A 20,673-nucleotide genomic window follows, 5' to 3' on the forward strand; every position below is an offset into this window, starting at 1 on the left:
TACGAGTTACATCTAAACTACTCACCAACATCTGAAAGTAAATAATCAGAGATTAACAATAAATCTAGATGCTTTGCACTGTTCATGTTACTGATATTGTTACCCTGATTAGATACGGTAATAACTCACACAATAGCATGGTCATTGATCACACTTGGGTTCAGAGATACAGAAATGTCATTGAATAAGACATTCAACTATTCAGTGATGCAAGGGCTGAAGGCCAAGTAGCAGATTTTGAGTAAATACTGACGCCAAGTTGAACTTCATTGCATCCTTAGAATAATTTTGATCCTATTCTCAAAATAATTCAACATTATTTTTTCCTCTTCCCAGAGACTATATGAATAAGTCCAAGGGGGTTGAGTATACAGATCAGAACTCCATTTACACTCTTATACATGGATATAAAATCAAGGCTAGAAAATGTGTTCTTAAGCAAAAGGTAACTAGTGAAAAATCAGGCAGTGTTTTCAAACTTAAAATTTTTTTAAAAAACCAGATACTAGTACAAAAGGCATTAAAAATCTGAAAAATTTAGAAAGTGATAGTCAATATAACATGAAATTTCTGACAGAGTATACTTCAACAGATAATAATATAGAGACAAAGATTCACAAAAAAAAGAAGATGATTCAAAAGAAAAACTGAAAAAGAGTCAGAGGCAAGCTGGATTTTTTGATTTTAGCAAACATTAACTGAGCTTGTCAGGGAAGCAGAAGTTTTATTCATAGATTTAATGCCACTTTAATTGTTTTCCTGTAACTCCTTATTTTCAGAGAAACTTTGATCTTACCAACTTTTATCATGCACTATACCTTTTATACTTATTTACTCCCATTAGTGGCAAGAATTCCTTCACCACAAAATTCTCTGAATTTTTTATCCAAAGAACACAGGAAACTAAGGAGAAATAATCTCCATTATTTCTAACACTATTCCCCAAGTTCTCTAGTTGTAGCCATAACCTGTTTTTAATTAACGTGGTTTTAGGCCCTTACCAATTCAATAAGTTACATATTCTCTTCATGGGTAATATGCAAAGATAATTTATCCAAAATTATTAAATCAGCCTCATAACCTCTTCCATTACTATATATAATGAAGTTATATATCTTATAAGGGTGCATCAAAATCAAATTATTTGAGATAAAAATTTACATTTTATTTGAAAGTAGTATTTACATAGCATAGAATTCTGATAGACTTTTCATTTCACTCAACTTTTTCTTAAATTTATGCAAATATTAAGAAAATTAACCATAATCTGTGATTTAGCTATAAATATTTGCATGCAAAACAGTACTAAACAAAATAAAGGATTTTGCGAATCTAAGTATTTAGTCTCACAATTCAAAGCTAAAAAAAAGTGAAAATATATCAAGAAAAAGAGAAAACTTACCTTTTCAGTTCTTGTCTTCTTTTTACATTACAGTACAGAATATCTGTATCATCTGATTTCTGAAAGAAAAAAAGATATTATTTAGGAAATATAAATTGTGCACTGGGGAAGGAGATTGGGAGACGGTATTTTTTCCATACCTATGTGTTAGTGAATAGGTTGACACAATAATTTAATCAATCTTTCCAATAATCTTGTGAGACAGCTATTATTATCATCTCCATTTTACAGATAAAGTACCCAAGGCTCAAACAGAGCAAAAATATCCTCAACATCACAGAGCAAGTTAGTAGCAGAGCCGTGATCTGAAACCAGATCTGTCTACCCTCTCTATTCTACCACCCTGTCTCTCTATGTATTCTGGGGACAAGAGCTAGGCACAAGAAAAATAATAGAGAAAGAGGGTATAGTCCCTGTCCTAAAGAGTTCAGAGTACAGTAAAAGGATAAAGTAGAAAGAAGTAGAAGGATATGTACAAATAACCTAATATAAAGGACATAAGTATCAAAGCAGGACAATAAACGGTAAGTTGTAAAAAGAGTTCAAAACCTCAAACACCAAAAGTTGGAATGTACCTAGGAAAAAAAGGTAGACAAAAAATATGCTAAATATTGAACATATATTGAATAAAGATTAATGGATAAAAGAAAAAGGCACTCTCAGTTAAAAATGCTTAGGCATTCTAAGAAGCTGGAGGCTACTGGTATAAATTCAGAAGAGAGAAAATAAACTTGTCTCGCTAGAAGCAGGACTGTTTTGAGGAAGAAGAAAAAAGAAAACTGGATAGTTAAGGTGTGACCAAATTTAAGAGGGTCCTAAATGATAAACTAAAAAATTAAATGAAGATTTTTCAACAGAGGAGAAATATGATGAAATCAGTGTTTTAAGAAGTTTAATAAAGCAAGAATAAATTGCAACAGCAGTTTCATTATGTGAAAACAAATTCTTAAAAACCCAATTCTTCATTCATGGAACTTTCACAACTACCTTCTCTTATTACCTACAACAACTGTGTAGCTATCCTGATATACACCTACCTCCCACTTGAATATGATGAGTACTTCACAACCACCCATGTACTAGGTTAATGTGTTTGGTCTGCTGTCACTGTTTCAAATTACTTGTGAGACAGTGGAAAGAAATCTGGACTTGGCTCTGTTGCTGCAAATAATTTTGTGTCCTTTGACAAATCACTTAACTTTCTGGATCTCTATTTCTGAATCTGAAAATGCAAACACTGTATGTGCCTTGGCTATCTCAAAATGAAATTGTAAAGATAAATATAACCATATATGGGGAAAGACCTAAAAACTGTCTAAATTTATATTCATGCTGTCTAATCCCGCATAATAGGGTCTATTAGCACAAAGAAACAAAGAACTTGATAAACGCTTTTTAGTGAGCAGCAGAAAGAAAAAACTCGTTTTCTGTCTATCAGCTACCAAAAAGTAAGAATAATATAAAGAAAAAATTAATGGAAAAGTAGTGGGGGAATTTATATCATAAACCTTCTAACTGCACATTAAAACTTAAATATAAATAATTTTTAGAGTTAGTTACAGTAGCTAAACACTCACCAGTTTTCTCTTCTCTGTTGAAACTGATATTACAGAACAAGGTGAACTAGTAGAATTTGCTGAGGTTTTTTTCTCTTTCTTATCCTAAGAATGCCATTTGGAAAAAAGGGAAGAAAAGCACAAAATAAAGCACAGCATAAGAGAGCATTATTTCATCACTTACTATAAATCAAGATTCTTTCTACATTAATAATAAATTTCAGAGAACAATGTTTAAGGGCATACAAACATTGGTAAGAGGAAGAAAGACCCAACTAGAAATCAGAAGATGTAGGTGCTATTGAACTAGGGATGAGATGGGATACAGGTGCTACAGCAGAAGGCTGCAGACAACTCAGACAAGGACATTGAGAAGTGGCACTGCCATGGTGGAATTCCATCTTCTACAAAGCAAAGCCATATATCCAGTTATTTTTCAGTGGATCCTGAATTCAATAGACCCAGGACAAACATATTTTGAGTACCTACCATGTATCAAAGACATTCTTCTAGACAGTGAGGACAGATTAATGAAAAAACAATAAAAGTCCTTGCCCTCATGGAGGTTAAAAACTAGTGCAGGTATTTACAAATAAGCAAATAATATATTTAGTGTGTCAGATGATGCTATGGAAAAAAAAATAAAGCAGAGAAAGGGGTCAGGAAGGGCTGACAGGCAAGGGTGAGGCAGTTGCAATTTTAAACAGAGTAGTCAAAAAAGGCCCCACTGGTAAGTTGACATCTGAATAGAGACCTAAAGAAATGAAGGAACAAACCCTGTGGATATCTAGGGAAAATTTTTCAATTCAAAGGGAGTAACAGCAAGCACAAAGTCCCTGAGGCAGGAATGTGCCTGGCTTATTGGAACAACAACAAGGAAGCCAAGAAGTGGAGAAAGCAAAGAGAGAATGTAATGGAGATGAGATGGGGAGAGTAGTTCACTTTGTCAGCCCCAGCAAGGACTTCAGCTTTTTCTCTGAAGCGGAAAACGATGAGAAAATATTGAGCAGAGGAGTGACATGATCTTACAGTTTAATAGGATCACTCTGCTGTTATGTCAAGAACACAAGAAGGCAAAGGTGGAAGCAGGGAGATCAATTTAGAAACTACTGAAATAACCTAGGAAAGCAAGTTGATTGCCTGGATCACGGTGATAGAAGTAGAGGCGAGAGTCAGACTCTGCTGTTAGAATTTGCTGATAGATGGGATGCAGGTAGAGCATGATGACCAGGGTTCCGGCCCAAGCAACTGAAAGAATGTTATTGAAGTTTACTACGCTGCGAGAACTGAGGCTGGGCACTTGAAAGATTATAGTTTAAGAAGATGAGAAGGAAGCACAAAGGACACCGCCAAGCCTCAGTTTCTTCATCTGTATAATTGGGATAAAAACAGTACCTACCTCATAGAGCTGTGAGGAATAAATAAAATATGCAAGTAAAGAACGAGAATAACAAGTGACTTTTCCTGGGTCAGAAGGGAAGAACAAAATATTTACATATCTCATTTTAAAACTGAGGTGTATTTTTTTCATTACACAAAAATAAACTGTAAAAAAGGGTATCTTTAGGGCAACAAACCAGAATTCTTACTTCTTCATCAACATTGGGTGATGGGGCAGTGCCTTTTCTCAGAGATTTCTCTTTTTTTCCGTAAGATTCTTTGCTGGACATTTTGAAAAGCTAAAATAAATATCAAAAGCACATTATGTTTTACCACTGCCACAACAAAAACATTAGAAATTATTTTTTTCAGTTCCTTAAAGACTGGAGTTTTACAAAATAATTTCCATATTTTACCCATTCTCAAGGTGACAGGATTCTCTCATTGTTCCACTTTATTTTACTTATATTCTCCCTCATAATGATCTGTTCCTCTCTTTCAGTTTCATCTATTACCTTTTTAGGAATGACTCTCAAAACTATGCCTTTAGCCCTGACTTCTCTCTCAAGCATCACAACACCATTTTCAACTGCCTGCCAGACTGCTGTATTTTGCCCCACCTATATATACCTCAAAACCAACTAGTCAAAAGTCTTCATTTTCCCAACACACCCTCCATCACTCACTGAGTGCGACTTCAGGCAAAATACATACGTTTTTTGAGCCCTAGTTTCATTATATGTAAAACAGAGATAACTCATCCAAGAAGATTTTTGAAGAACTCAGATGAAACTATGAATGTAAAGATACCTTGTACAGGATAGTACACAGTAGGGTCTTAACAAATACTGGCTTACGTGGTTGTCCTTCTTCTAGACCCTGAGCTTCTTGAAGAATATGCTGTATTGAAAACTGAGGTGTTCACAAATGCCTGCTGAGTGAATGAATGAGTGAATTTTTCTTCCCCAGAATATTCATTGTTCATTCTGAGCCACTTCCAACTCTTGCTGATCCAGTCCCTCTGTCCACTTCCCATCCCAGTCTCACTTTTCCAGCCCTGTTCTGGATCAAGTCTATACTGTTAGTTACTGATAGGAAAACAAACAAACAAACACACAAACATAGTCATTCCTTATGGTCATAAACACTCTCAAGATAGTGTATACAACCATCCTGTACTGGAACGTAGAGGCCAGAGACTGGGAATATCACCAGGTTTGTTGGGGCAAGAGGATGTAAAAGGGGTCCAGAAGCAAAGTCCAAAGGAGAGTTTATTGCTGGCAGTGATATGTACTGACACTATGAACAAAACAAAGACTAGAAACCAAGCAATTGCAACTACTCCTGGTCAGTCACGATCACACTAAGTGAAGTTCTATAAAAGAATGATCAATCACGCTAAATCAAACTTTTAGAATGTTTTGATGATTATGGAAGAATAAAAATGCTTATAGCTAACAAAAATCTAATAATAATAAAAATTAATAAAAGAGTAGCCAACATAAACTTCTAAGAACAAATTACCCAGAAATTTTGCTTTGTAAGATAATTTATGGCAATAACTGAATTCACAGTTGAGCTTTCAGATTAGAAGAATAATCTTCATTTCTCTTTCTTGTTCCAAGGATCCCATTCCATGGGGGACTTGGCGGGGGGTGAAGCGGGGGAAGGCATAATGAAAAATAATAATTTCCATGAGATAAACTGCTTAGAGGGAATGGACTGGTTATGTTACCTTTTACAATTTAAACCCATTCACATTGTGCTGTGAATACAAAAAAAACACAACTGAACCTGTTACCCATAAGACAAATGGAAAAAAAACACTGCAGATAGTGGACTATCAAAGGAAAAGCACCCATATGTGTACTATGACAAATGTTTTATACTCATATTAGTGTGAAATTCATATTGATTCTATGGAAATCAGAATACAAACTAAATGAGGGGAGACTTCCTGTGCCGGCCAGTCTCCAAAATGGCTCCTGATGATCTCTGCTACCTGGTAATTACAGTTTTATGTAGCCCCCTCTCACAATAAATGGAGACAACCCACGTAACCAACAGGATATTGCTATATGGTAGTATGTGGCTAGGTCTAATGACATTGTGGCTTCTGCCTTACTCTCTATCTTGAATTGTTCACTCTAGGGAAAGCCAACCACCATATCATGAGAACATTCAAGTAACCCAAAGAGAAGGCCACCAAGGAAGAACTGAGACCTCTTGCCAAAAATGAATTGACTGCCAGGCATGTGAATGAGCCACCTTTGAAGCTGATCCTGCAGCCCTAAGCAAGCCTTCACACGGCAGCATCCCTGGTCGGTATCTTCACTGCAGTCTCATGAGACCCAGTGCCAGATACACCCAGAAAGCCATTTCTGAATTCCTGACCCATACAAACTGTGAGGTAATAAATGTTTTTGTTGTTTTATGCCACTAAGTTTTGAGATAACTTAGGCAGCAACAGATAAGTAATATACTCACTTAATATGATTCTTCCAAACTCTGAAGATACCTTCTTCAGGATGTCTCAGAGAGTAAAGGCAAGAGAAGTACGGGGGCCGGGGAACTCACTTGCATACACCTTGAGGAACGTGAATCGCATCAGTCAAGTGCCCCGAAGCTCAACATATTAACGAGCTTTGGGTATTAACAGCCTAAATATAAGCACAGGGCACTGCCCCCGCCCCCACCCCGCCAAATTCCCTATCCGCAGGAATCTTACAGCCACGGCGCAGCGCTGATACTGGGAATACGTAGATTAGGGCAAAAATAAAAACAAAAGGAAAAGAGTGTTCGGGTCACGGTGTGCGTGAAGGTGCGAAATAAGGAGCAGACACCCGACTGACAGGCGAGCCTGTCAGCGTCCTGTAAACCGCCTAGGCCCACGGGCTCGCGTACTAACAGACTTCACCCTAGCCGGGGCGAGGGGCAGCCCCAGAGGAAGGGCCGGGCCAGAACCCCACCCTCCATAGAGCAGGCTCAACCCCGGGTCCGCCCCCAGCGTCGCCCAGCCCAGGTTCGAAGGGACCCGGAATCCTCCGTCCGTCCCGCCGGCCGCCCGCTACGGTACCGGAGTGAGGCGCGGAGCCTGCCCAGCGTAACGTCAACGATTCCCCCCACACCCCGCCCCGGCTCCCTACCTTATTCACCAGCGCTCCCGCCGGTGGCGACTCGGGACGCCCGGGCCAAGGGAAAGGGACGCGGAGCCCCGATGCCCGCTGGGAAATGTAGTTCTGCGCCCAGAGGCAGGGTACCGCTCGAACGCTCCCGAGCGTTCGTTTAGCTTTGCGTTCACTTCCTCTGAGAACTTGGAACTCCGGCCCCGCCCCCCGTGCGGCGCGGTGCACCCTGGGTATTGTAGTTTTGGCTGGATTCCGTGGTTGACGCCTGGGACGGAGACGCACCGCGGAAACGGAACTCTCTGACCTCATTGGACGCCGTCCCCAGCCCGCTCCTGCGCAGTCTGGGCTGGCGTCGTAACGTCTCGGGGAAAAGGAACTGGATGGGACCGAGAATCGCTGTCTGTTGCTTTTTATTTTTCTGCTGACTGGATTTGGTCACTGGTTCTTCGTCTTTTGTCTGTTGCACGCATCCCGCCCTCCCCATTTGCTTCCCCACTCCTCGGATCCGGCCCTCTGGGCTTTCACGCCAGTTGTCTCACCCCGCCGTGAGCCCCTCCTGGTCCCCGGTCGGGCCTGGCACGGAGGCGGTAACTATGGAGAATATGGCGGAGGAGGAGCTGCTGCCCCAGGAGAAGGAGGAGGAGGAGGAGGTGGAAGTGGCCCAGGTCCAGGTCCCGACCCCGGCCCCGGACTCGGCTCGGGTCCCAGCTCCGGCCCCGGATTCGGCTCCGGCCTCGGCCCCGACTCCGGCCTCGGCTCCAGTCCCAGCCCCTGCCCTGGCCCAGGCTCCGACCCTGTCCCCGTCCCTAGCCTCTGCCCCTGATGAGGCTGAAAGCAGTAAGTGCAGGAGGCCCAGATCTGTCTGCCGCAGGAGAAGCGAGAAAGTGCGACTTGCTGGGGAGTAGGGGAGGCCCTTCTCCCCTGGGATGGTTTTTATGGGGAAAGGCAGTTTTAGAGAAATGGGGGGAGGAAGGAGGAACCCGTATAGCGGGTAAAACGGGTGTAGGATGGGGGAAGGCATCTCCACAAACCTTGGGGACCTCACAGTGAAGGATCTGTGGAGGCCAGGTGTGCTGCAGATAGAAGGAAATAATGAGGTTGTGGGCTTCTTCGTTAAAGGGAGTCTTTTTGGTACAAAAATTTAGAAGTTACACCTAATTTGGTAGTTTCCCTCTCAGCCCCGTCTGCCATGGTTCACTAAGTCCTTTAAAATATGATAGAGTAACCGAGGCAACCTGTTTACTGTAGTAGATGCTAACTGCCAAGATTTAGCAACCGTTGCTGTCAATTAGCTTTTGTGCCTCGACAGAGACAAGAGATGGGTTTTTCTCATTATTTCATTTTCTTTAGCAGCTTGCTCCCAAAAAGAATTTGAGGCTGATGAACAGTTTAAGAAAGAGTCGGCTAAATTACAGATGTCTTCCCTCAGACATAAATACCAATTGAATTTTGTACGTTTTTCCGTCAGAAGTCAGCTGTTGAAAATTAATAGCCCGTATTATTGTGCTTCTGAATATGCTTGCATGTTTTCTAAGTGATGATTTATTGGACCATAAAGGAATTTAAAAGATTGATAAGTAACACTTTCTTAGGAATTTTCTGAACATTTTGAATGTTAGGTCTAAGAAAGTTTTCTTTAAAAATTTAGTCCCAAAATTGACCTTTATGCTCTTTCTGAATTATAACAAAATATCTTAAATTAATTCGTTGTCTTTCTTACTTCTAAGCCACTTGTGAGATTAATGTTTATAAAACATTTGGACAGTTATAATCTAATGAATTATTTTACAATTTTAAAACAACATATAAATTGTTATAGTAGATTTAAGAGTAGGGCAGATCACAGAAAAGACAAAGTCAGCAGGCCTCTGGTAGGCCCCTCCTTATCACAGAAGATCAGAGCTAGTAGGTGCAAAATAAGGCCAGTTGTTTCTTCATCCACAACTACAATGGGGGAGGAGGAGGAGCACTCTCCTGAGTAAGGTATCCTCCCTAACTCATCTCTAAATGGGATATTTTTATGTTTATTAGAGGTGGTTGAACAGCTTTAGGGAATGCATGCTTTCTCCACCTCCCCACCATCAAGAATATGTTGAATATAGTTTGGAAAGATTTCTTCCTATATTCCAAAATTTACAAGTGTGTAATTTGAAGAATGCATGATGTTTGAGAAAACTGAAAATGCATTGCTGGGACAAGTAGGTAATGACTGAGAATCTGAAATGCATTAGAAACATATTAATCACATTTAAAAAATTATTTTTAGATGGTCTAGTTAGCCCTCTGAAATCAGTCTTAACTGGGCAAAATGAAGATGGCATATCTGAAATAGAATTGAAAATTGAGGAAAAAGAAGTTTTAAAAGAACCTCCTAGCATCTTGGACTCATCTGATTTAACAGGAGGTTTGCCTATTGACTTCTGGATTAGTGTGTTACAAAAAGATTGAGTGATTTTAAGTACAGATTGACTGATAACTACTGTGTTGAGCCAGAAAGTGATTTCAGAGATGTACATAGGCATATCAGGACTCTTTAGACAGATCTTTTAGAGTTTACTTCAGTAGCGGACCACAGGATTTTCAGTTTTCTAGCTTACCAGGCCCCTTTTGCTTACTTTGTACTACTTAGTAGTTGGAATGATTTAAATAAGCACATCGTTATGTAGCACTATATATCTTGTTTCACGCACACAGATCTTTGAACTATGGAAGCCAAAAGCTTTTATGATTTCAAATTAAATAGGTTGGTTTGTACACGTGGATTCATTGCCTGAATCTTACTAGACAGTAAGGTCAGACACCGAGCAATAAAAGGTTTTTGTAATGTGGGAAAAAATTTTACCTGTTTATAGAAATCATATCTCATTGTAAGTCGTTTGAACAATACCTGGTATGAGAAGTTAAACAATAGCATTTGTTGCTCCTTGTTTTTCTCATTTTAGAATTAAGTAAAAATTTTTTAATAAATTTTAGCAGGAATGTCTGACAGTGCTGAATTGAATTCCAAAATTATTGACGCAGTGTGCTGCTGCATCCAAAAAGACTAATGATTTTTTTTTAAAAATTAGTTTAAAACTTTAGTGCCTGCGGTGTGCAAGTTACTGCACTAGGCACTTAACTGTTACAAAGATGAATAAGACATAGCCCTTGCCTACTTACTGCTTATTTGTAGGGGAGACAAACAAGAACACAAATTATACAGAAGGAAAACAAAGCAACTGGGCATGAAGCTTGGAGAGGGATAGGCAGGAAGACAGCAGTGCCGAGAAATTATATAATCTAATTATATAATTAATATTAGAGAGCCTTGTGGTTTACCCCCATTGACTCCTATCTCACTGGGATCCTTTCCTGTCAGTTACATCTCCTAGTCTTGCATATTCAGGATTCCACTTTGTAAATGTTCCTTTCCTTGGGGCTACACATATTCAGGTCTCTCTATCCTTAAAAAGAAAGAAAAAACAAGTTACAATCCCATCCATCTCCTTTTTTATACTACCAAACTTCTTGAAAAAAATAATCTATGCTGATTTTCTATACTTGGTTTCTCCTTCCAGTCCCATTTGTACTCTGACACCTCACTGAACCTTCTTTCTTAAAGGTCACTAGAGACTTGCTAAATACTAAATCCAGTGGTCTTTTCTTGATCTCTGCAACTATTTGTGATACTTACTGTTGAGCATTTCTCTTTTACAGTCTCTTCTCTCTTGGCTTCTGCATTATCTTGATTCTCCATACCATTTTTCCTTTTTGAATGTACCCTCTTGATTTTCCTCAACGTCTCTTACAAATATCTACATACCTCCATACCTCACTTACAAATTGTATCCATTTATATTAATCAGTAGTGGGTTCAGCAGCATTGGGGAATGCATCCCACACACGACTTACTCAAGAATGTTAAATATATTTTGGAAAGATTTATTCATATATTCCAAAATTTACAGGTATGTAATTTGAAGAATGTATAATATTTGAGTAACCCAAAAATGTGTTACTGGGACTGAGTTTTTGGCTTTTTTCTTCTCTGTTTCACAAAATTTTTCCCTTACGCTTTCTTATTCATGCTCATAGTTTCATCTAATGTGTATTTTTGAGTTATATCTATTCAGAATCCCTCCTGAGCTCCAAAAACGATTCAACTGCCTACTGGACTTGAGTACCTAATACCAGTAGTAATCAAACACACTGTGTAAAAAACTAAATTCCCTTGTCTCCTCTTTCCTCTTCCTTTCTGCCAAAAGTGTTTTCTGCTTCCTTTATTGGTTAACAGTATTATTAAATCTCAGGATCGTCCTTTAATCTTCACCTTTACTTTCACATCCCAAGTTCTTTGCTTCTTTTTTTACCTTCTCTTCTCCAGTACTTTTCTGTTACTAATTTCTCACCTCAGTTATTGATCCTTGGTACTACAGCCAGAGATACCCTCCTGAAATGCATTCAGATCATGTCTTTGATTTCCTCAGAAACCTGAATTAACGTTGCCTGAAGAGTAAAGTCCAAACTAACTTGCATAAAATTTATGTCTTCCATGATACATTTTTGGCTGCATATCTTTCTACCAACTCTATCCCCCAAACATGCTACTTTCCAGCCAGGAGTGGTATAGAGGTGGCTGTGTATTTTTACACCACATGCCTTTGTTTATTAGGTTACTTCAGTTTATAAGGCCTGACACGAAATCTCTACTTATTGAAATTCTCTTCCTACCTTATGAAATTCTATTCATACCCTAAATTTCAGTCAAATGCCACTTCTTCAGTGAAGACATTCCCAGGGGCACTTGTTGGAATGAATTACTTCTTCCTCTGTAGGCCACCATTATATTACCTTTACTCCTAGTGTTCATTTCATCCTGCCTTGTGTTCTAGTTAGTAGTTAACATTTTAATCTCTCACGTGGTTGAAAGTTCTTTGAAAACAGGAAACATGGCTTCAGTGTTTTGTACAGACTAGAACCTTTCTTTTGTAGAATTATATTGAATAATAAGATAGAATTTGAAAGCTGTGAGGTTACACAGCAGAGTTTTTTCCCCAACTCTGCCTTCTTAGGCACACTTGTCATTTTATAAACTGAGTTTCCCATCTTGGTACTAGGGCACTGTGCTATAGGAAATAAAAGTGTAAAATTCCATGTGACATGATCAAATAAAAATGAAGTTGGAATACAGATTGTTAAAGCATAATTTTCTAACTCTTAAAATTTCCTTTCAGAGAGACACATCTCAATTCAAAGGCAGCTTGCTGATCTAGAGAAGTTAGCTTTCGTAACTGAAGGGGATTTTGACTCTGCCAGTTCACTGAACTCAGATAATCTTGATGCAGGTATTTCCATGATTTGAAAATGTGTTTTTTCTCAGTTTCTAATGATTTGTCATCTTTCATCACATGAAAATTTTTCTAAGCATAGACTTGTTTATTTTCACTGAACTAGAGCAGAAGTAAAATAATGGTTTTTTACTTAGGAAATTATAGCCTTCTATATGCAAAGGTGCTATGAGATAAGTTATTTCACAACTTCTCAAGGAAATTACAGTCTCATGGATATATAAGGGCTTTGTATGCTAAAAGTTAGGAATTACATTTTACTATGAGTAACAGAAATCCAGAAAGTAGTATCGAGGCTTATATTCTCTCATGTAAAAGAAGTCCCAAGGCTGGCAGTTTAGGGCTGGTACAGAGTTTCACAATGTTGTCAGTGCCCCAAGCTCTTCTCTTTCTACTTTGCCATCCTTAGTGCTTGGATTCCATCCTCAAGATCTCCTCACAGTTTTTTGAAGTAGGCAGAGTATATATATATATATGTGTGTATATATATATATATATATATATATATGTGTATATATATATATATATATATATATGTAAAAATAAAAGAAATAAAATTGTGCTTATACTTGCCATGTGCTATGTGTGAAAGATATTTGTTGGATTAAAAATTGAGTTATTATTTCTGTATATTTTATTGCTTTAAACCTGGATTTGAGATTTTAATTCTCTTGTATACTATCAAAGTTTTTATTAAGATACATTACATTTCTAATTAAATAAAACTTATTTAATACATAATCTTTCCAAGAATATGTTAATAAAGAAGGAAGAACTTACAAATTTAGTAATAGGATACAGTGGTTGTAACCATGACCCCAGTCTCAGAATAGCAATTATATAGGATCCAAGGTACTCCTTCCACTTCCTTCTTCCATTTTTCTAACTCCGCACATTAACTATTTTTGTTGCTGCTAGAGTAGAAGAGTATCAGAGCAGATACTTATGCTCTCTGCTCAGCTCCTAGCCCTCTGGGAGTGTGACAACTGCTGCCTTTTCTCCTGCCCAAAGTACAGGATGACATTCTCTCTGGCAGGCACTTTGGCTGGAGGGATATCATGTAGTTTATCACTTCCTCATCCTCTCTGTTCCCAGTGGCAACAAGGATATCTGCTAGCCACAGAGAGGAGAGTTTTAGGTAAAAAAAATAAGTCACTGACCATGTGCTAAAACAACTATTGTTAAGTACCTGCTGAGGCAGGAATGACTTCTCCTTAATGTTAAGAAAGATATCATCTAAGGTGTGTGAGTATGTGTTTTGGGGGGTAAAGGGCAGAGGCAAGAGAGGTTCCCCGTTACTTCTTTTGTAGCTAAATTTAAGCATTAATAGCTAGTATATTCTCTGCTTTATTAGTTCCTTTTCCTTTAACAGGAAACAAACAGGCTTGTCCATTGTGCCCCAAGGAAAAATTCAGAGCTTGTAATAGTCATAAGCTTCATCGTCACCTTCAAAATTTACACTGGAAAGTCTCAGTTGAATTTGAAGGTTAGTATTTTTGTGCTTGCTAAAAGTGATATAAACGAAATTAAAGATTTGGTACCAGTTTTGGAATTTTAATGAAAACATAATCAAATATTTTCAGTTTAAAATTATGAAGGATTAATGCCCCTCTTTTAATGTATTTATTAATAAAAGACCATATAGCTCTCTAAGCAATAGATAGATGTGACACCAATAGTTTAGTGTGGCAAACATTTATTAAGCATCTCTTCTGTACGGGGTACCTGCTTGGTGCTGAAGGTCCACATTACTTATTGAACCATGTTTTAATAAGTTATACTTTTCCTTTTATATTAAACAACTACAATTTTACACATATTTTTGAAGATATAATAAATGTAGTAAAACAGAAAATAAAATAATTGGTATGAACATTGGAAAAAAGAAGAAACATCTTTTTTTTTCTGCTGATGGCTTAAAAAAGCCAGTTGATGAGAGTATTTGGAACAGTGGTGAGATACAAGATTGATCAGAGTCTCTCTACTCTAGATAAATGGAAATTAGAAAAAAACAATTATAATAGTGACAAAAATGACACAATTTGAGGGAGTAAGTTTAACGAGAGGACTCATATAAAGAAATGAATAAAGTTGAAGAACAAAAAACAACATCTTACCAAGTTAAAATACTTCTTAGAGACAGTGAATTATTAGATTCTGAGTTAGTGAATTATATATTACAGCATTTTTGGAAAGAGACCTGGCAACATTTAAAAAATTTAAAATATTCATCCACCAGTCACTCTTTCCTAGGAGTAAAAGCAGCAATACACAAGGATAGGTGTATAAGAATATTCATTGCAGCATGTGCTTAGTGACAAAAACTTGGAACTAAAATAAGAGATTGAATAAATTATGGTACATACATACCATGAAATATTATGCAGCCATTGAAAAGAGTATATTACATCTATACCAGTTTACTTGGAAGGATTTCCATGGTAAACTACTAATGAAAATAGCAATATATGGGATAAAAACAAAAAGTACCCCCCCCAAAAAGCCCTAAATATCAATCTTAAACATGTATATACTTATATTTATATATGATTATATAAGTATAGTCATTGTTAAATGTGCTTATCTGGGGTTTCAACCAGACTGAATGAAATAGCCATTATAAGACACCCCAAAAAAGAAGCCAGAACTATACCAGAATTATTTTCTTAGATTATCACTAATTACTAAGAGAAAAGGGAATTAGAGACTAATTCAGAAGCCTATGTCTTATGTTTAATTATTTATAAGAATGTATAGTAAACCATATTGACTTCTTATCAAAAAAGAAAGATCTCATTTTAATTATAAAGGTCTCTTTCGTTTGCTTTATTAAAGCCATTGTTTAATCTTTAGGTTTGGTCTCCCTCCTCCAAGTTATTCTTTTCTCTTTGATGGCTCATAGTATTGCTTTACTCTGTCATGTACATTAGGTTGTTGGGTTCTTTCACATGGTGGTCATCTGGTAGATGGTGAACATGATTTTGTCTTTGTGAGCAGGCTTCAAAGTAGTTGGCAAATATGTTGAATAAGATCTGCTGAAGGAATAGAAGGGAGATGAGGGAGAAAAAGCCAAGAATGCTTGTGTTTGAGACTTGAGCAACTAGAAAAATGTTGTCCTTTACTGGGATGGAGAAGACTGCATTAGGTATGAGAAAGAAGGACAGGTCCTCAGATTTAGGCATGCAAATGTTGAGATGCATCTAGTGGAGGTATCAAGTAGCCTGGAGGCTACATGAATCTAGACTTTGGGGAAAAGGTTTGGGCTAGAGATACATATTTGGGAGTTGTCAGAATATAGATGGTATTTAAAGCCGTAAGACTGGGTGGGATAACCTTAAGAGTACATATAGGTGGAAAAAAGTTGTTGTCCAAGGTCTGAGTCCTGAGACATTTCAACATATACAAATAAATGATTGGATGTAAAGTATGAGAAGAAAGGAGTTAAAGATAACTTAGTTTTTGAGTTGGGAGTAACTGGAAAGCATTATCATTCATTAAAAAGGCGAAAAAGAGACCTGGTTCAAGAGGAAGTGAAAATTTTAGTCCTTGACAGTAGGTTTTTTGGAGTTCTGTTGTTGTTGGGTTTTTATTTTTATTTTTTTTTCTTGGCTGCGTCACATGGCTTGTGGGATCTTAGTTCCCCAAACAGGGACCAGGGATCAAACCCGTGTGCCCTGCAGTGGAAGTGTGGAGTCCTATTCACTGGACCACCAGGGAATTCCCGACAGTAGGTTTTGAAATAACCAGTCATATGTCTTCAATAGGCAATTGAAAGTAGAGATCTGGCCCTCAGGAATGAGTTGGTAAGAGAGCTATAATTTGGGATTCCTTCTCACAGGGGAGATAGTTGCAATCATGAAAGGTACTGCAGTTACCAAGGAAATGAGAAAAAATTTTTGTAGCACATCAAGCATACAGAAAATCTACATTTTCGAGTATGAGAGAGGGAAAAGAATCTGTAAAGAAGATTAAGTAGGAAAGATGGGAAGAGAACTAAGATAGTGCCGTATCATAAATGAAGAAGAGGCTGTATAATGGTAAATGCAGCATAAGGCAGAGAAGATGAAGCCTAAGAAAAAGTCAAGATGGCAGAAAGATGATAAAACTGAGTCCCAAAGAAGCTAAATGACTAAACCAAGGTAACACAGATATTTTTGGCAGAACCAGGTTTTGACCCTAGATCCTCCTGTATTTGTTTTTATACTATGTCATATACAGCAAGTACATAAAACTAAGGCAGTCTCATTCAAATAAACTATGACATTACAAATATAAGAATAATCTCAATTATTCTTATAAAATAAAATTTGCTAGTAATTTTTAATAATAACTGAATACTTAATGAGCAGTGATAGACAAGCAGCAATTCTTCATTCTTCATTCTAGGTTACAGGATGTGCATCTGTCACTTACCTTGTCGACCAGTGAAACCAAACATTATTGGAGAACAGGTATCACATGGTAGATTTGTTTTCTTTTAGACTTAGCTGTCCGTAAAGAAAGTGCAATTTTGAGTTGCTTTACGACTAAAATGTGCATATTCAGCAATGAGTTTAAGATTTTGTTTACAAGGGCTTTCAGATTACCATAGTAGGAAAAATATGAAATGTATGAAAGAAGTTGCTGTATTGAACTTTTCATTTTAAAGTTTTTAATTTCAGTCAGATCACCTGCTCTCTTGTGTTCAAAAGGAAAATTAACCCACTTACTAATTTTGGAATGGAGATTTTTAAATAGTAATTTTTTTCTTTCAAAATAAATTTTGATCATGGAATAAGAGCCTTTAATTTCCATGGGTTAGTAAATACCTTAATATGTGTCGATTCATACTCATCCTCCCTGTATTCTTCCTCTTACTTTGTCAAAGGACAGAAGGAAGAAACTTTCTGAAATCTCACTAACTTTTTTTTTAAAGTACGTGTGTTTACTTTTAGGATAGATTTGACCTTTGGGGAATACAAATTATAAAATATTTTATAGTGACACTATCCTGAATGCATATTAGTTTAATGGGTCCTCATTATTAATTTTCCTTTCAAGTCACTAAAAAAAGTAAAGAACTGGGGAGGGGAAAACAAACATTTCTTAAGTAGTTAGGATAATGCTTAGTCCATTAACCCTATCTATTTTGAATATGATAACCACAATGCCATAAGGAACCTTGTGCAATGTTCTTGACTATTCTCTCCTTGCTCTATGATCCCGAGTAAACAGGACGTAAGAGTAAAAAGGCATCAAAAGCAGGAAGAGCTGTTGGAGTGGTGTTTTTGTTCTTAGCTAAATAAGGAACTATAAAGTGAGAATTTTTACTTGGAAAAATAGACTTTTTATCCTGTCTCTAACATTTAGTAGTGTGCTAGAACTAGCTTAATTTTCCAGAAATCTTGAAAGCTCGTTGTTAAATGTGGCCATCATCAAAAATTAAATTATATAAACTTAAAAGTAAATAAATTATATTAAAAACAAAGTTAATGAATACTCACAACTCACTACTTCCCATTTATTTTACTACGTTTTACTTTTACCTGTGCTCTTAACGTTATTTATGTATTCTATATCTGCACGGTGGCAGTGTTCTCTGGTATGATATTGCACATCTCTTCCCAAATTCACGTTCAGTGATGTCCCATTGGTAGCTTCAGATGTCATGGTTGTAGCTTGACATCGGCCATGTAGAGTACATAAACCACAGACAGCTGCAGACACTACAAATCAGGGCTTTATTTTCCTGGAGAGCCAGTTGCTATACATCTACCAGCACATTGCTGCTAGTGTCATACCGTTTGTTAAGTGCTGCTTATAGAAGATAGAGTACAGTTATTTGCTGATTAGAATGAATGGAAAAAACTAAGAAATTAAACTTGTGGCCTATTGTAAAGTAAGATTAAAAAGCATATGTAAGTATAGGTAAGGAAGTAAAAAATCCGTTCAAAGTCACATTGGCAAAATGAATACTATCTTCTATACGTTAAACCCTAAATACACTAACATACATAAATTTACAACATTAAATAAACTTTTATTTCATTGTCTTAGTAACTTATTTATGTATTTAAATTAAATACTTTGTTTGATAGATATCCAGTAAAATGGGAGCCCATTATCATTGTATTATTTGTTCAGCAACAATCACCAGAAGGACAGATATGCTAGGACATGTTAGGCGCCATGTGAATAAAGGAGAGACTAAATCCACGTATATTGCTGGTAAGTTGAGCAATCTCATTAACATGTTAATAAGTAAATTCTTAAACAGTGATCTAATTATTCTTTTCAGATACCAAGCAGACAAAATACAGTGACTTAACCAAATCATTTAGTTAACTACTAATCTGTCAGGTTTTGTTTTGTTTCTGTGAGACTCCCAACAATATTCAACTGTTCTCAATTTAACAGATATATTTAATATCTGGGATAGATATTAAATATGGGTAGAAAAAAGTAACTGATGTTCAAGTAAATATAGGTATCTTAATGAAAGACTATAGAATTTTATTACGAATGACGGCTCCTGTACCAATAACTGTTATACTATATTATCGAAAAACACTGGAAAAAGGAGGTAGAGTGATATATAAAGACTCTTTATTATCCTGAGTGATATCGAGTTAGTAGTAGCTTGTTAATACTGAAACAGTTCCTTCTCAAGAATTAAGAATTAAGCCCTCCTGCCCTAAGGCATCCATTATATGTAATGAATTAACTTCTCTCTTATACATCTAGAATGGTACTCTGGACCTTCCCTTTAAGAATTGAAAAAAAAAAGTCACTGAAATAATTATTTGAAGGGCTTAATTTGCTCACAGAACCTGGTTTGAGAAAGGCTGATCTTGTGAGATATGTGACTTGACACTTTGTTGAGTATAGAAAGATATATAACACAACACTAGGAAAGATTACTTTTATTTGGCATTGTAGAAAGGGAAATGTGGTTCCCATTTAGCTAACATTCTGATAGTAATGTTATCAAGAAATCCAAACATAGAGAATCTCAATTATATTTCCCCCACACATATTACATATGTTTCCTTTCTTAAATATTTAAAATATATTCACACAAACACATCACTGTTTCATTTGGGTTTATAACTAAATGATTCTAATGTATATTAAATGTAGAATAATTTTTTTACATTAGCTTATAGCTGTTTGAATATAATTTGTGATTTAAAATCATAATTATGAGAAAGTGTTCTGAAGTCAAGCACATTCAGGAAATATAGTGACTCTTAGTCATCCATGCCGGCTAATGGAATGTAACTACACAGAAAGGTTAATTTTCTAATGTTTAAACCACAATAAAATATATTTAGCAACCAACCTATATAAACACAATGTAGTGTTTGATGAGTAATAAAGGTATTTTAGGATTTTGTACTATCTTAGGTTGATTATTCTTAACTAGGTATACAGATATATTGATGTGCTAGACAGTTAAGATTTTAAGCTGACAAACTTTAATTCACCAAATACTTAACTGAATACTACTCTTTTCCAGAGACAGTGCTAGGTAGGTCAGTTTGGGGGGACTTTTTTGGCATCTACTCAACTGATTTCATTAACATGAAATATTATAAAGGAAGGTTATTTTTTTAATGTATATTGTTTTTGATATTTAGAATTATTTTGTATTTCACTGGAAATCTTTTTTTTTTTGTAATTTTAGCTTCTGCTGCCAAACCACCTAATGAAATTTTGAAAGAGGCAGACACAGATGTACAAGTTTGTCCCAACTATTCTGTACCTCAGAAAACAGATTCCTATTTTAATCCCAAAATGAAACTAAATCGGTAAGATAAATTGAAAACAGGGTTATGGGATGTTTCAAATAATTACAGATGTACCTTTTCTTAATCTTTTTGTTTTAATATATTGAAACA

General features: G+C 36.6%; 2 protein-coding genes across 14 annotated transcripts in view; one reads left to right on the forward strand and one right to left on the reverse strand.

Moving 5' to 3' along the window:
- The window catches only part of SWT1 (SWT1 RNA endoribonuclease homolog), a 91,628-nt gene extending 84,072 nt beyond the window's left edge, over positions 1–7,556 (reverse strand). For 4 of the 7 annotated variants that reach the window (XR_003794631.1, XR_003794632.1, XM_029230610.1 and 1 more), the window contains exons 1-5: positions 7,485–7,527; positions 6,826–6,925; positions 4,548–4,637; positions 2,980–3,063; positions 1,403–1,461 (exon numbers count right to left, since the gene is read on the reverse strand). Coding sequence is in view for 5 of the 7 variants with exons in the window: in XM_029230610.1 (XP_029086443.1) it covers positions 1,403–1,461; positions 2,980–3,063; positions 4,548–4,628 (224 nt within the window). In the remaining 2 variants the exon portion in view is untranslated. Of the gene's footprint in view, positions 1–1,402; positions 1,462–2,979; positions 3,064–4,547; positions 4,638–6,825; positions 6,926–7,066; positions 7,232–7,414; positions 7,425–7,484 lie in introns of those variants that run through there. The other 3 variants (XM_029230607.1, XM_029230606.1, XM_029230608.1) reach the window with 3 other exon arrangements.
- Positions 7,557–7,716: 160 nt separating this feature from the next.
- TRMT1L (tRNA methyltransferase 1 like) overlaps positions 7,717–20,673 on the forward strand; it is a 36,730-nt gene continuing 23,773 nt past the window's right edge. For 4 of the 7 annotated variants that reach the window (XR_003794577.1, XR_003794578.1, XM_029230171.1 and 1 more), the window contains exons 1-6: positions 7,846–8,303; positions 12,680–12,790; positions 14,166–14,279; positions 17,180–17,244; positions 18,871–19,000; positions 20,460–20,583. Coding sequence is in view for 5 of the 7 variants with exons in the window: in XM_029230171.1 (XP_029086004.1) it covers positions 8,060–8,303; positions 12,680–12,790; positions 14,166–14,279; positions 17,180–17,244; positions 18,871–19,000; positions 20,460–20,583 (788 nt within the window). In the remaining 2 variants the exon portion in view is untranslated. Of the gene's footprint in view, positions 8,304–9,732; positions 9,871–10,495; positions 11,414–12,679; positions 12,791–14,165; positions 14,280–17,179; positions 17,245–18,870; positions 19,001–20,459; positions 20,584–20,673 lie in introns of those variants that run through there. The other 3 variants (XM_029230174.1, XM_029230170.1, XM_029230172.1) reach the window with 3 other exon arrangements.

Source organism: Monodon monoceros, unplaced genomic scaffold, assembly GCF_005190385.1.
Source record: "Monodon monoceros isolate NGI ecotype Baffin Bay Population unplaced genomic scaffold, NGI_Narwhal_1 Super_Scaffold_18, whole genome shotgun sequence".
In the NCBI taxonomy this organism is placed as follows: Eukaryota; Metazoa; Chordata; class Mammalia; order Artiodactyla; family Monodontidae; genus Monodon; species Monodon monoceros.